This window comes from Halichoerus grypus, chromosome 8 (genome assembly GCF_964656455.1).
Source record: "Halichoerus grypus chromosome 8, mHalGry1.hap1.1, whole genome shotgun sequence".
Taxonomy (NCBI): Eukaryota; Metazoa; Chordata; class Mammalia; order Carnivora; family Phocidae; genus Halichoerus; species Halichoerus grypus.
In genome coordinates, this window is record NC_135719.1 from 75,639,225 (window position 1) to 75,656,669 (window position 17,445).

At 37.3% G+C, this 17,445-nt stretch overlaps 1 protein-coding gene across 4 annotated transcripts in view; it reads left to right on the forward strand.

Annotated features, from left to right (window-relative positions):
• DPH6 (diphthamine biosynthesis 6) overlaps positions 1-17,445 on the forward strand; it is a 186,290-nt gene that overhangs the window by 147,618 nt on the left and 21,227 nt on the right. For all 4 annotated transcript variants that reach the window (XM_078053406.1, XM_078053407.1, XM_078053408.1 and 1 more), the window contains exon 7: positions 13,660-13,754. In XM_078053406.1, the coding sequence (XP_077909532.1) occupies positions 13,660-13,754 (95 nt within the window). The remainder of the gene's footprint in view (positions 1-13,659; positions 13,755-17,445) is intronic.

The window sequence follows — 17,445 nt, forward strand, 5'->3', positions numbered from 1 at the left end:
TGTACATTACTCTAAATTAACTATGGATGCATATTTTCCTCATTTAGTGCTCTGAATATATCATGCCAGTCCTTTCTGGCCTGCCAGGTCTCTGTGGATAGGTCTGTTGCCAATCTAATGTTTTCTACCATTGTAGGTTACAGATCTCTTCTCCTGAGCTGCTTTCAGGATTTTCTCTTTGTCTCTGAGACTCGTAAGTTTTACTATTAGATGTCGGGGTGTTGACCTATTTTTATTGATTTTGAGGGGGGTTCTGTGTGCCTTCTGGATTTTGATGCCTGTTTCCTTCCCCAAATTAGGGAAGTTCTCTGCTATAATTTGCTCCAATATACCTTCTGCCCCTCTCTCTCTTTCTTCTTCTTCTGGGATCCCAATTATTCTAATATTGTTTCGTCTTATGGTATCACTTCTCTCTCGAATTCTGCCTTCTTGATCCAGTAGTTATTTATCTCTCTTTTTCTCAGCTTCTTTATTTTCTATCATTTGGTCTTCTATATCACTAATTCTCTCTTCTGCCTCATTTATCCTAGCAGTTAGAGCCTCCATTATTGATTGCACCTCATTAATAGCCTTTTTGATTTGAACTTGGTTAGATTTTAGTTCCTTTATTTCTCCAGAAAGGGTTTCTCTAATATCCTCCATGCTTTTTTCAAGCCCAGCTAGTATCTTTAAATCGTCATTCTGAATTCTAAATGAGAAAAATATGCAGTCAAGAATACTATATCCAGTTAGGCTGTCATTGAAAATAGAAGGAGAGATAAAAAGCTTCCAGGACAAACAAAAACTAAAGGAATTTGCAAACACAAAACCAGCCCTACAAGAAATATTGAAAGGGGTCCTCTAAGCAAAGAGAGAGCCTAAAAGTAACATAGACCAGAAAGGAACAGACAATATACAGTAACAGTCACCTTACAGACAATACAATGGCACTAAATTCATATCTTTCAATAGTTACCCTGAATGTAAATGGGCTAAATGCCCCAATCAAAAGACACAGGCTACCAGATTGGATAAAAAAACAAGACCCATCGATATGCTGTCTGCAAGAGACTCATTTTAGACCCAAAGACACCCCCAGATTTAAAGTGAGGGGGTGGAAAACCATTTACCATGGTAATGGACACCAAAAGAAAGCTGGGGTGGCAATCCTTATAGCAGACAAATTAGATTTTAAACCAAAGACTGTAATAAGAGATGAGGAAGAACACTATATCATACTTAAAGGGTCTATCCAACAAGAAGATCTAACAATTGTAAATATCCATGCCCCTAACATGGGAGCAGCCAATTATATAAGCTAATTAATAACAAAAGCAAAGAAACACATTGACAACAATACAATAATAGTGGAGGACTTTAACACCCCCCTCACTGAAATGGACAGATCATTTAAGCAAAAGATCAACAAGGAAATAAAGGCTTTAAATGACACACTGGATCAAATGGACTTCACAGATATATTCAGAACATTCCATCCCAAAGCAACAGAATACACATTCTTCTCTAGTGCCCATGGAACATTCTCCAGAATAGATCACATCCTAGGTCACAAATCAGGTCTCAACCAGTACCAAAAGATTGGGATCATTCCCTGCATATTTTCAGACCACAATGCTTTGAAACTAGAACTCAATCACAAGAGGAAAGTCGGAAAGAACTCAAATACATGGAGGCTAAAGAGCATCCTACTAAAGAATGAATGGGTCAACCAGGAAATTAAAGAAGAATTAAAAAAATTCATGGAAACAAATGAAAATGAAAACACAACTGTTCAAAATCTTTGGGATGCAGCAAAGGCAGTCCTGAGAGGAAAGTATATAGCAATACAAGCCTTTCTCAAGAAACAAGAAAGGTCTCAAATACACAACCTAACCCTACACCTAAAGGAGCTGGAGAAAGAACAGCAAATAAAGCCTAAATCCAGCAGGAGAAGAGAAATAATAAAGGTCAGAGCAGAAATCAATGAAATAGAAACCAAAGGAACAGTAGAACAGAACAAAGAAACTAGGAGCTGGTTCTTTGAAAGAATTAACAAGATTGATAAACCCCTGGCCAGACTTATCAAAAAGAAAAGAGAAAGGACCCAAATAAATAATATCATGAATGAAAGAGGAAAGATCACAACCAACACCAAAGAAATACAATTATAAGAACATATTATGAGCAACTATATGCCAGCAAATTAGATAATCTGGAAGAAATGGATGTATTGCTAGAGATGTATAAACTACCAAAACTGAACCAGGAAGAAATAGAAAACCTGAACAGATCTATAACCACTAAGGAAATTGAAGCAGTCATCAAAAATCTCCCAACAAAAAAAGCCCAGGGCCAGATGGCTTCTCAGGGGGATTCTACCAAACATTTAAAGAAGAATTAATACCTATCCTTCTGAAACTGTTCCAAAAAATAGAAATGGAAGGAAAACTTCCAAACTCATTTTATGAGGCCAGCATTACCTTGATCCCAAAACCAAAGACTCCAACAAAAAGAAGAATTACAGACCAATATCCTTGATGAAGATGGATGCAAAAATTCTCACCAAAATACTAGCCAATAGGATCCAACAGTACATTAAAAGGATTATTCACCACGACCAAGTGGGATTTATCCCTGGGCTGCAAAGTTTGTTCAATATCTGCAAATCAATCAATGTGATACAATACATTAATAAAAGAAAGAACAAGAACCATATGATCCTCTCAATAGATGCTGAAAAAGCATTTGACAAAGTACAGCATCCTTTCTTGATCACTCTTCAGAGTATAGGGATAGAGGGTACATACCTCAATATCATAAAAGCCATCTATGAAAAACCCACAGCGAATATCATTCTCAATGGGGAAAAACTGAGAGCTTTCCCCCTAAGGTCAGGAACACGGCAGGGATGTCCACTATCACCACTGCTATTCAACCTAGTATTAGAAGTCCGAGCCACAGCAATCAGACAACAAAAAGAAATAAAAGGCATCCAAATTGGCAAAGAAGAAGTCAAACTCTCACTGTTTGCAGATGATATGATACTTTATGTGGAAAACCCAAAAAACTCCACCCCAAAACTGCTAGAACTCATACAGGAATTCAGTCAAGTGGCAGGATATAAAATCAATGCACAGAAGTCAGTGGCATTCCTATACACCAACAACAAAACAGAAGAAAGAGAAATTAAGGAGTCAATCCCATTTACAATTGCACCCAAAACCATAAGATACCTAGGAATAAATCTAACCAAAGAGGCAAAGAATCTGTACTCAGAAAACTATAAAATACTCATGAAAGAAATTGAGGAAGACACAAAGAAATGGAAAAACGTTCCATGCTTATGGATTAGAAGAACAAATATTGTGAAGATGTCAATGCTACCTAGAGCAATCTACACATTTAATGCAATCCCTATCAAAATACCATCAACTTTTTCCAAAGAAATGGAACAAATAATCCTAAAATTTGTATGGAACCAGAAAAGACCCCGAATAGCCAGAGGAATGTTGAAAAAGAAAAGCAAAGCTGGTGGTATCACAATTCCGGACTTCAAGCTCTATTACAAAGCTGTCATCATCAAGACAGTATGGTACTGGCACAAAAACAGACACATAAATCAATGGAACAGAATAGAGAGCCCAGAAATGGACCCTCAACTCTATGGTCAACTCATCTTCAAGAAAGCAAGAAAGAATGTCCAGTAGAAAAAAGACAGTCTCTTCAACAAATAGTGTTGGGAAAATTGGACAGCCACATGCAGAAGAATGAAACTGGATCATTTCCTTACACCACACACAAAAATAGACTCAAAATGGTTGAAAGACCTCAATGTGAGACAGGAGTCCATCAAAATCCTAAAGGAGAACACAGGCAGCAACCTCTTCAACCTCAGCCACAGCAACTTCTTCCTAGAAATATTGCCAGAGGCAAGGGAAGCAAGGGCAAAAATGAACTATTGGGACTTCATCAAGATAAAAGGCTTTTGCACAGCAAAAGAAACAGTCAACAAAAACAGAAGACAACTGACAGAATGGGAGAAGATATTTGCAAATGACATATCAGATAAAGGGCTAGTATCCAAAATCTATAAAGAACTTCTTAAACTCAACACCCAAAGAACAAATGATCCAATCAAGAAATGGGCAGAAGACATGAACAGACATTTTTCCAAAGAAGACATCCAAATGGCCAACAGACACATGAAAAAGTGCTCAACATCGCTCGGCATCAGGGAAATCCAAATCAAAACCTCAATGAGATACCACCTCACACCAGTCAGAATGGCTAAAATTAACAAGTCAGGAAACGACAGATGTTGGTGGGGATGCGGAGAAAGGGGAACCTTCCTACACTGTTGGTGGGAATGCAAGTTGATGCAGCCACTCTGAAAAACAGTATGGAGGTTCCTCAAAAAGTTGAAAATAGAGCTACCCTATGGCCCAGCAATTGCACTACTAGGTATTTACCCCAAAGATACAAATGTAAGGATCCAAAGGGGTACGTGCACCCCAATGTTTATAGCAGCAATGTCCACAATAGCCAAACTATGGAAAGAGCCCAGATGTCCATCGACAGATGAATGGATAAAGAAGATGTGGTGTATATATATATATATATATATATACACAATGGAATATTATGCAGCCATCAAAAGGAATGAAATCTTGCCATTTGCAATGACGTGGATGGAACTGGAGGGTATTATGCTGAGTGAAATAAATCAGAGAAAGATGTGTATCATATGATCTCACTGATATGAGGAATTCTTAATCTCAGGAAACAAACAGGGTTGCTGGAGTGGTGGGGGATGGGAGGGATGGGGTGGCTGGGTGATAGTCATTGGGTTCAATATGTGCTATGGTGAGCGCTGTGAATTGTGTGAGACTGTTGAATCACAGACCTGTACCTCTGAAACAAATAATACATTATATGTTATAAAAAAAGAAGAAGATAGTAGGAAGGGTAAAATGAAGGGGGGGAAATCGGAGGGGGAGATGAACCATGAGAGACTATGGACTCTGAGAAACAAACTAAGGGTTCTATAGGGGAGGGGTGTGGGGGGATGGGTTAGCCCGGTGATGTGTATTAAAGAGGACACATACTGAATGGAGCACTGGGTGTTATACGCAAACAATGAATCATGGAACAGTACATCAAAAACTAATGATGTAATGTATGCTGACTAACATAACATAATTAGTAAATAAACTATGGAATAATTGTAATTATTGCTTCTTAAACTTCTGCAGTTTCCTAAAATTATCATTTGATAAGTGAACAAATGGATTCTAAAATTATTTTATCCTTTGTGGGTTTTTCCCCCAGGATTATTTTCTCATTGTTCAAAAAAGTAGATGAATTTTAATATAAGAGTTGCATAAAATTTTAAAGGTTTAGAACTGTTCCTTAAATGTTCGTTAAGAGTATTCTTATTTTTGTCATATTTTACAATGTTTGTTAAAATTTGTACTCTCAGATGGGTCTTCAACAAATATGTGCTTTGCCTACTTTTATAGTTAAACTGTGTATTTAGCAAATGCTTACTAAATGCCATACTCTGTGCTAAGTGCTTTTTATGCATTATTTTATTTGATCAACTAACCTATGAGGTTGTGACCATTGATATTTACATTTTACAGATGAGGGATCATTCAGAGGATGAGTTACTTTTTCCACAGTCATACAACCGGGAAGTAGCAGATGTTGAATATGTGCTTAAATCTATCTGATTTCAGAACCTATGCTCTTTTGTATTCTTAAAAGACATTTTGAGGATTAAATAATTATATCATTTTTCTTAACTTTAAGGCATAAAATAAATGGTCTTTAATTAATAGTAATACTGTTGGTTTTAGCAGCAGCAGAATAGCATAAAGGTGATGGTTGAAGCCACGGAGTGCATGGGCTATATCCAAGGGAATAAATTGATTAAGAATATATTACAGAGATTCATGAGGGATATATATATAATTTAGGAGCAGCAGGAAGGCATCAGAGTAGCTTAACAGTAGCTTAGAAACATATATAGTATATATATCATAGTATCATGCCACATAAAATTTGAAAAGATAAGGTCATTGTACTCTCCCAGCAAACTGCTATTCATACTGAGGTACCAATAAACACAACCACCATCCATCCAGTTTCCCAGTGCAGAAAGCTGGGAATTTTCCTTAATTCTTGTTTAACTTTCCTCACTCCTCCATTCAATTAATCACTTATTCAGCTTCCCAACAATATCTCTTAAAATATCTGCCCTCTCCTGTCTGTCCTCACTGCTATTTCCCCAGTTCAGGAAATCTTCACCTCCTGCCTAGATTACTCCAGCAAATTCTCAGTTCTTTGTGCTTCTTGACTTACTCCCCTCCAGTCCATTCTCCACTGTGCAACCAGACTGTTTCTAAGAGATAAATGTGATTAGTTTAGCTTTCTGCTTAAAACCTATCATGGGTTCTCACGGACCTTAGGATAATGACTTAGCATGACTTACGAAGTCCCATAAGATATGTTCTCTTTCTAGTCAGCCTCATCTCACCATTATTCATCTAGTTATGATCCAGCTGTGCCATACTTACTTCAGTTTCTAGTACCCATCATGTGCTCTGGGACTTAACATACACTGTTCCCTCTGGAACAGTCTTAACTTCTCTCCTGTCTTCTCTCTCTCCCTCGGCCTCTCCCTCTCTCTTAGACTTTTCTGGTTAACTCATTCTTCAGATATCAGCTTAAGTTTTACTTGGAGAAGCCTTTGGGTTCCGTCTGGTTAGGTCCTGTACTTTACAGTCCCACAGCATCTCATGTATCCACCAAAGCAATCACTACCCATTATTGTAATTGCTTGTTTAACTTTGTGTCTGTACCTCCAGACAATAGGCTGTTCTCCCCCAGCCTCTCTCCCTGGGAGTATGCATGGGTATCTGGACCATAGGGAGGGCACCCAATTGGTCACTAAGTACTGAGTGCTACACACTGCTATAAAGGAACTAGGAGAGAGTCTTAGGGATTTAGAAAATAGTTTCATGAGAAACTATACATGAGAAAATAGTTTCATGAGAAAAAGTCACACGTGAGGCTGGGGATAATAATGCTCCCATCATTATCCCCAGCACCTAAAACAATGCCAAACCTATAGCAGATACTCAATAAATACTTCTTGAGTACATGCTATGAATGATTATATGCAGCATGAAACTATTTTGTATGTTAAGCATATCATTTATAAAATGAAATTTTAGCAGTTATTATAAACCTCATGGTTTTCTATAGATGGTGAGAGGGATGAAGTGTGATTTGATTTGACTTTTTTTTATCCTAATTTTAAGATGACTAACAGATAAATGAGGCAGGTTTAAAAGAAGAAAAATCTTGATTTAATACGAAATTCTCACAATTGGGTTTATTATAATCTTTTAAAGGGATAAAAATTAAACGGAAACCAGATGCCCTTAACTTTTTCAGTTCAATAATCAGCATTCAAATGAAATTAATATGAGTATGAATATTCATCTATATAAATAAGTATGCCAGAAAAAATAGAATCATATAAGTAATTTCCTTTTTATTTACTAGGAATTCACTTTTTAAATGTTCAGACTCCAAGGCATTCTTATAATCCATGAAATGACCCAAGTCAGCCACATCTGTTCAAAATGCTTTTTAAAATGCTTATCTTAACAACAGTTATATGGCAAACCAATGTTCACTTTCCCCAAAAACTTTATCTAAAAGAGAACATAGCACAATTTAGATATATGTGAAGCAATGAACATGCTTTTATGCAATGAAAATTATATTGTGTAATAAGTAAAAAAATTATCTTGTTTTATTAATAATCCAACTGGTTAAAAAACAGCAACATATTTCTTTTCAACTGTTTAAGATCCTTTAGAACTTTTATTTTATCTATTGTATTAGCTTTATATCTTTGTATTCATACAAAGGTTGGGACCAAATGGTGGATGTCAGACAAAATAGTATGTGTATTAATCTTACCCACTGGTCAGCTGGCCCAAATCTTTTTCTATATAACATTTCCCAAATGGCTAAGAATGGGGGTGGTGGGGTAGAATGTGACATCACTGATTCAGTGGCTAATGAGATAAGGAAAACATTGACTGGCACGTGTGAATTTTATTTACTCTTTCAGATTTCCAACACTAGAGGATAAAAATGCAGTTTCTAAGGGTAGAGAAAAATAAGTCAGTAACTTTCTCTGCCCTTTTACTTGGTAATTCTGATTAAGAGTGGCTTTATTTCTGGTTCAGATTAGACCTATCTGTTACGTCTATCAGGCCCTTTTCTGCGAGTATGCATGGGTATCTGGACCATAAGGAGGGCACCCAGTTGGTCACTAAGTACTGAGTGCTACACACTGCTATAAAGGAACTAGGAGAAAGTCTTAGGGATTTAGAAAATAGTTTCATGAGGAAAAAGTCACACATGAAAAATTTCAAGTTCAGGAAGTACATAGTGATGCAGTACAGAAATACATCACAAGGCAGCATAGGATAGTCATCACACAGACTGTAACAAGGGCAATTCCTTTTAAGCTGAAGAGAAGGAAACTAAATATTGGGTTTTATCACTTTATATTTCATTTTATAAGATTTAGTATCAAAAGATCCTTTTGCATTTTTATTTTATTTTATCTATTGTATTGGCTTTGTATCTTTATATCCATGCAAAGATTGGGGCCAAATGGCTGAAGTGTTTGTCAGTCTACAGAGTTTGATTTTTATTGAATAGGTAATAGTCATCAAAAAGTTTTAAGCAGATGAGTGCCATGGTCATTTATTGTTAAGGAAAGTTAGTATGGTGATAATATGTATGATTGGGAGGTGTGAAAACTAAGCAGGAAGATAAGAGATGACTGTAATAGTTCAAGTGTGAAGTGATCATGAAGGATGTTAGAATAGAAGACATTTGTTCACTTTATCCATCTTATTCACTGCCATGCCCCTAGTATATAGAATAGGATCTGGCACTTAGTAAGTACTGAGTAAAGATTTGCTGATTCAATAAATGAATGAATGAAAAATTTTAAAATGTAGGCTCTGTGGCAGAAGGAATGACAGAAAGAAAGGAAGGAGTTAAGTTCTTCAGTATTTCAAGCTTTCAGTGTGATTAAACCATTACAGAAATAGAAAATTGAGCAGGGAGAAGTGGTTATGAGAAAAAAAATCAAGAACTTTGTTTTATTCATGTTAAATTTAAAACAACAAGGCTCCCAAGTAAAACACTCGATAAGAATTTTGAGTGGGGACTAACATATGAGAGAGAGATGAGTGGCTAGGGTTTTTGCTTTTAGAACCATTTGCATAGAAGTAATAGATATAGTAGTGGTCATGATCCTCAAAGAAGGGAATACATAGATAAAAGAGCAGAAGGCCCAAGGGAAGGACAAATTAATCTAATAGAGAAAAAAATACCATGTATTGAATGTTTCCTGTGCATTAGGGACTGAGTTAAAAGCTTTGCATGTATCATTTATCTGTTTTAACAGTCACAACATGCCCTTAATAAGGGTAGGTATTACCTAGGAAAACGGAAATTCAGAGAAGTTAAGTAATTGATCCCAGGTCCTATGCCTAATAAGTGTTGGAGCCAGGATATGAACCTAGATCTGTCTACCCCTGGTTTCCATTTTTGCTGAAACTACTCTCTGTTCATGAATTTCATCTATCTTTTTCACTAAATCCTTTAACATATTTACAATAGTTACATTATAGTCTTTGCCTACTGAGTCCGGTATTTGATTAATGTTGGGTCTGTTTCTGTTTTTCTGTTTGTTTTTCTATTAATTATAGGTCACAGTTTTCACTTTTTGACATCTCTTATTTTTTTTTACATATTTTATGGTAGATACTGAATAAAAAAGAACAGTAGAGACTAAAGTAAATAATATTTACCCCCCAAAAGCCACATCCCTTCCTCTGTCTGACAGCTAGTCTGGGGTGTTTATTCTGTTTAATCTACAGTTGAGCTGGTTCTGATCTGAGTTGCATTTTGTTTCAGTTTACTACTTGTTTCAAATGCTTTAAGAGTAGTAATCAGGTCTCTTCATTTATCAGGGCTTGTGGTCTGTGCTTCAGTGAGTCTAGATATCTCTGTCTCTGTCTCTCCTTTTCTTCCCCTCCCCTTTTCACCCCTCTGATCCCCTTTCCTCTCCCCTATCTTTCCTCCCTCCCTCTCCTCCTCTGCTTTACTGTCCTGCCACCAGTGTTTTGTGCCTTTTCACAGGCTTATTGCTCTGAGCCTCTCCTTACCTTCTTCCTGACCTTCCAAGCCTTGGAAAAAAATCTTAGTTTTCCTGCCCTGTCTCCAGCCTTTGGCACAGTGAAAGCTCAATAGAAAAGACTCAAGGAGCAGATGTTTCCAAAGGAATCTCTCTCCTCTTCTGTCCTGGCCCTGGCCTTCTGCAAGTAGCCACTATGTGCACTTGGTTAAGGCCTTTGGGAAAGAATTGGAAAGCTATGGGAAAGAATTGGCAGGCTATACAGACTCCCCAGGTCTCCTCCGGACTCTAACAAGCCATCACAGAAGTCCACAGATGGTCATGTGTTTGGCTGCTTTCTACACACACTGATAAAGTCCCTCATCTGTGGAAGAATACTGTTTGCCCATTAGGAAGGTGGCTATTGATCTTTACTCACGTAGGAAAGGCTCACCCTGATCTGGAATTTAGTTCATCCAGATTTCTTTACATTCTCAGCTCTCTGTATGTAAAACAAAAAAGCATGATTTTGTAACCTGTCTGGCATACTTTTGCTGTTAGGGTGAGAATAACTGTCTACTTCGACTTTTTACATACTAACTGAAACTGTTAAATATATTTTAATCATTAATGAATATTGGGCCTTAGTGAAGAAATAGGCAATATGAAAATATTTATTTTTTACTTTTCAATAAAGATTGCTATTTTATGTACTTAAATTATGGAAAGAATCATGATGATTCAGTGAGAAACCAAACTTTAGAAAAACTGTTACCTATTTAGCATTTTCAATGACAGTAAGACTGATAGAGAAACTTATCAAAGGGAATTGCAAAACTGTATTTGGAATGATCAAGTGTTAGCATGCAATAATGGCAATTTTGAGTTGAAACCACAGACCGGAGACATGTTAGGAATAAAGTTGCAACTTTCTGTTCCAGTATTGGAACACAGACTTAACAGGCTTTAGAAAACTAAATTGAATATTTTGTACCACAAACATGTTTCCGGAATGTGCATGTCTGGATTCTCCACTTCCCTAAACTGACCCTTTCTATAATGGGCATACATCATGCTTTTGTGCTACAAGGATGTCGATTTCTAAGAGAATGCTGTGTCTTAGCACAAGATTCATTACAGAAAGTGGTTGACTAGCATGGGCTTCACTTCTTCAGAAGCTTTTCTCAGAATATCAAAGGGTCTTGAAGCTGGCTGAAAGTAAGCCAATAAAGATGGATTTTTCTCTGAGGACTTATGTCTATTAGAGCTTGAAGCTAGTAGAGTTTGGAGTGGCTGCAAAAGACATCATACTCAGACGACTTCTTGGTTCATCTGCTATAGAAACCACTGAGCTCTTTATTCAGATTTCTTGGCCTAGAATCTGTGTTCATGCTGATGAATCAGTAATAGAAAGGTAGAAGAGATTGTGTGTTATTTATAGACGCTACATCACTGTTTCATTATCTTGCGTTGTTGAAATATAGGGTGTAGTATATTTGATAACCTTCAAAAGACCAGGGATGTTGTCTCGTTTACTTCAGATCTTCCTCATCTCACACAACCTGCCTAATAATCATCGTTCAATAAATACTGGTTGAAGAAGTGATATGAATTAATATTATGGAAATATTTTTTGTGAACTGAAAATATCACTGGATACATACAAATTTTAGATTTCCCAGTACTGGCAGTCTTTTTATAATGATAATATGTTGGTTTAACATAGCAGCTTATATTATTTTTACTAGAGACTAATAGAACTACTTCAGTAGGGTAACAGCCATGCCAACTTTAATTTAAAAATCCAGTTATTCTTTGGTGGTAGATTATAGAAATTATGGAAACCTTAAGTAAAAAATTTTCCAATGAAAGGAAGCTAATAATTGATAAGGTATACTCCCTCAAAAAAAGACTGACCATAAAGGTGAGATCAGAAGGTTCATTTGGTGGAAAGTTGCTGGAATGGGAAGACCAGTGAAAAGGATATCATCAAAAAAGAGGACAAACCCTAGCTAGCAGAATGAGGAAACATCCCTGAAACCCATATCCTGTTATTATTTCTACATTTTTATTGCAGAGCAGATATTAATTTAATTTGATTTAATATGGTAAAGTAATCTGTTCCTGTTATCTGCTCCCATAAGGACCAGCTGCCATAATTCTGTCTTGCCGCTTCTGTACTTCATGACTCAAGATGGTGAAAATTTCTGCTTTGCTCTTGGGAACTCATATAGAAAATGCCACCCAGCTTTCTTTCCCTCACTTTTCTTACTGTTTGGCTTTACAGTGTCATTCACATTACTGCTGATCCTTGAAAAGAGCAGTAGAATTCTCACAGATCCATGCTTTAAGTCCCTAAGGGCACATAGTCAAGAGTTTAAATGTAATGGATTCAGAATTATAGCACAACCACAAAAATAACCAGAGAAATAAATGCGTAACTATATAAACCTGAAGACTTAGGCCATAGTGCCAGCACAGTGAACATCCATGGAGTCACTCTTCCTTTGGGCAATGAGGACTTTGGACTAGGAGAGGCTATAAGTAGGGAAAGCTAAGAAATTCAGAGTGAAGGAGATGGAACATAGTAATAAAGCCTCAACACAAGAACAGGAAGCTTCTCTGGCACCATCAGTGAGAGTGTTCCCTGGCACTGATTCCAGCCATATACCAGCTGAATGGGAAATTATTTTACTCTCAGTCTCAGGATTATTTAAATAATATAGCTTATATTTAATGCAGATTGCAGGTTGTTTGTTGTTTCTTTGCTTGCTTGTTTTTTTTAATTTCAGGTTTAATTAGACAACATGATAAGCTATCCCAACCTTTCTAGGAGTTAGACGTTCCTAAGGCTTGTCTACAGCTTTGGAACTTCATCAGTTCTCAGTACCTTTGGAACTTCACCACTAATAACCTCAAGCATAATAACCATGTTTGTTGACTCCCTTTTGTTTACAGGCCAAAGGAGAGGCCTTAGATTGCTTTCTCTGAGTCTCCAAGAAATGCTCTAAACACAACCTATTTTTCTCCCCATTCACATATAGGTCAAAGGGCAGGGGGGAAGCCCAGTTTGGCCACATGCAGTCTCATTTACTACCTCATGACTAAGTACCTTTTCTCTTTAGCCTTCTTTGAATCTAAAGCTAGTGTCATTCCTAAAATTTATGGTAATCTCTAAGTTTTCTTGTTACACATAAAATGTTGGCCCTTTACATCTTTTTATAAGGATTTTGGGATTAATAAAACTCCTGTGCTTTAATGATAACATTTTTCAAATGGCTTTAAACACGTTTTAAGTAGAAATATAAAGTTATTTTCCTGTAGCTTGTGATCTATTTTGGAATTAAAGTTTCTTGCATGGATTTTTTTAGGAAAAAATAATATTAGTTAAGTGAGCGTTTTTGCTGTCTAATTTTAAGTTTCCTGTTTTGTTGTTGTTGTTGTTGTTGTTCTCTTACTTCCAGCTTTCTAAGAAGTACGGAGTCCATGTTTGTGGAGAAGGTGGAGAGTATGAAACATTCACTTTGGATTGCCCTCTATTTAAGAAGAAAATAATTGTGTAAGATATCATTTCAGCATTTTCTTCCCTTTCCTTAAATTTAAGTGATGGAAACAACTTAACATTAAGCTTGAGGCAACTTTTGTTGGGAGAAATAGAACATGTCCTCTAAGTTCACAAACACTCAATTTGTTTAATACCAGTGAAGTCGTCTGAATACCTAAATCAATACCTGACAAGATGAGGCCTTCATAGAAGGCTATAAACTTTTTAGACATTGCACTTTCGTTTACTTGCTGATTATGCCCTGCAGTAAAACTGGTACCTACACACTGACACTTTTATCCTTTCATGAAGTGTGAATTGCCTGTATTATTTATTTTTCATTACAGCTACATTTGATAAACTGCCACATCAGTAGCCTGTGGGTTCCATTAACTCCATCCTCTTTTTCCTTTTTCTTGGCTTTTACAACTTGGAATAGTAATGCTAAACATTTCTCTTTTATTATTTGGGGTTATTTTTACATATAAACTTTGTTTTTGAGTGAATTCGGTTTATGGTAAGCACTGTGATTTCTTTGCCCTAGATTGTTAAAATTAGTGTAATGAAAAACAAGAACTTTCTTTTTTTTCAGTCTGTTAACATTGTTATCTGTACTCTAATTTGTGTTGCTCTTCTCCTATGCTAAGAGAGCACTTTATCTGCTTTTCCTAAGCTCTTATTGTTGGAAATGATTGGCAGAATTATGCTTGACTTCAGGAACCACATCTGATGAAAGATTGGCATCCTGTATCAAGTGGACAGCTTCAACATGTTCACCACTAAGGGGTGATTTCTTTCTACATCTTAATAAAGAGCAGAGGAGTGATCTAAGAAAGTTAAAACGGGATGCCTGGGTGGCTCAGTCAATTAAGTGTCTGCCTTCAGCTCAGGTCATGATCCCAGGATCCTGGGATTGATTCCCGCGTCGGATTCCTTGCTCGGCAAAGAGCCTGCTTCTCCCTCTGCCCTTCCCCTTGCTTGTGCTCTTTCGCTCTCTCGCTCTCTCTCTGACAAATAAATAAATAAAATCTTTTTTTAAATAAAAGAAAATTAAGACAACTCTAAGGTGAATTTTCTTTTTTTTTTTTTAATTTTTTTATTGTTATGTTAATCCCCATACATTACATCATTAGTTTTAGATATAGTGTTCCATGATTCATTGTTTGTGCATAACACCCAGTGCTCCATGCAGAACGTGCCCTCCTCAATACCCATCACCAGGCTAACCCATCCTCCCACCCCCCTCCCCTCTAGAACCCTCAGTTTGTTTTTCAGAGTCCATTGTCTCTCATGGTTCTTCTCCCCCTCCGATTTCCCCCCCTTCATTCTTCCCCTCCTGCTACATTCTTCTTCTTCTTTTTTTCTTTCTTAACATATATTGCATTATTTGTTTCAGAGGTACAGATCTGAGATTCAACAGTCTTGCACAATTCACAGCGCTTACCAGAACACATACCCTCCCCAGTGTCCATCACCCAGTCACCCCATCCCTCCCACCCCACCCCCCCACTCCAGCAACCCTCAGTTTGTTTCCTGAGATTAAGAATTCCTCATATCAGTGAGGTCATATGATACATGTCTTTCTCTGTTTGACTTATTTCGCTCAGCATAATATCCTCCAGTTCCATCCACGTCGTTGCAAATGGCAAGATCTCATTCCTTTTGATGGCTGCATAATATTCCATTGTATATATATACCACATCTTCTTTATCCATTCATCTGTTGATGGACATCTTGGCTCTTTCCACAGTTTGGCTATTGTGGACATTGCTGCTATAAACATCAGGGTGCACGTAGCCTTTCGGGTCCCTACTTTTGTATCTTTGGGGTAAATACCCAGGAGTGCAATTGCTGGATCATATGGTAGCTCTATTTTCAACTTTTTGAGGAGCCTCCATACTGTTTTCCAGAGTGGCTGCACCAGCTTGCATTCCCACCAACAGTGTAGGAGGGTTCCCCTTTCTCCGCATCCCCGCCAACATCTGTCATTTCCTGACTTGTTAATTTTAGCCATTCTGACTGGTGTGAGGTGGTATCTCATTGAGGTTTTGATTTGGATTTCCCTGATGCCGAGTGATATTGAACACTTTTTCATGTGTCTGTTGGCCGTTTGGATGTCTTCTTTGGAAAAATGTCTGTTCATGTCTTCTGCCCATTTCTTGATTGGATTCTTTGTTCTTTTGGTGTTGAGTTTGATGAGTTCTTTATAGATTTTGGCTACTAGCCCTTTATCTGATATGTCATTTGCAAATATCTTCTCCCATTCTGTCAGTTGTCTTTTGGTTTTGTTGACTGTTTCCTTTGCTTTGCAAAAGCTTTTTATCTTGATGAAGTCCCAATAGTTCATTTTTGCCCTTGCTTCCCTTGCCTTTGGCAATATTTCTAGGAAGAAGTTGCTGTGGCTGAGGTTGAAGAGGTTGCTGCCTGTGTTCTCCTTTAGGATTTTGATGGACTCCTGTCTCACATTGAGGTCTTTCAACCATTTGGAGTCTATTTTTGTGTGTGGTGTAAGGAAATGGTCCAGTTTCATTCTTCTGCATGTGGCTGTCCAATTTTCCCAGCACCATTTGTTGAAGAGACTGTCTTTTTTCCATTGGACATTCTTTCCTGCTTTGTCAAAGATTAGTTGACCATAGAGTTGAGGGTCCACTTCTGGGCTCTCTATTCTGTTCCATTGATCTATGTGTCTGTTTTTGTGCCAGTACCATACTGTCTTGATGATGACAGCTTTGTAGTAGAGCTGGAAGTCCGGAATTGCGATGCCGCCAGCTTTGCTTTTCTTTTTCAACATTCCTCTGGCTATGCGGGGTCTTTTCTGGTTCCATACAAATTTTAGGATTATTTGTTCCATTTCTTTGAAGAAAGTGGATGGTATTTTGATGGGGATTGCATTGAATGTGTAGATTGCTCTAGGTAGGATTGACATCTTCACAATATTTGTTCTTCCAATCCATGAGCATGGAACGTTTTTCCATCTCTTTGTGTCTTCCTCAATTTCTTTCATGAGTATTTTATAGTTTTCTGAGTACAGATCCTTTGCCTCTTTGGTTAGATTTATTCCTAGGTATCTTATGGTTTTGGGTGCAATAGTAAATGGGATCGACTCCTTAATTTCTCTTTCTTCTGACTTGTTGTTGGTGTATAGGAATGCCACTGACTTCTGTGCATTGATTTTATATCCTGCCACTTGACTGAATTCCTGTATGAGTTCTAGCAGTTTTGGGGTGGAGTCTTTGGGATTTTCCACATAAAGTATCATATCATCTGCAAAGAGTGAGAGTTTGACTTCTTCTTTGCCAATTTGGATGCCTTTGATTTCTTTTTGTTGTCTTATTGCTGTGGCTAGGACTTCCAATACTATGTTGAATAGCAGTGGTGATAGTGGACATCCCTGCCGCGTTCCTGACCTTAGGGGGAAAGCTCTCAGTTTTTCCCCATTGAGAATGATATTCGCTGTAGGTTTTTCATAGATGGCTTTTATGATATTGAGGTATGTACTCTCTATCCCTATACTCTGAAGAGTTTTGATCAAGAAAGGATGCTGTCCTTTGTCAAATGCTTTTTCTGCATCTATTGAGAGGATCATATGATTCTTGTTCTTTCTTTTGTTAATGTATTGTATCACGTTGATTGATTTGCAGATGTTGAACCAACCTTGCAGCCCAGGGATAAATCCCACTTGGTCGTGGTGAATAATCCTTTTAA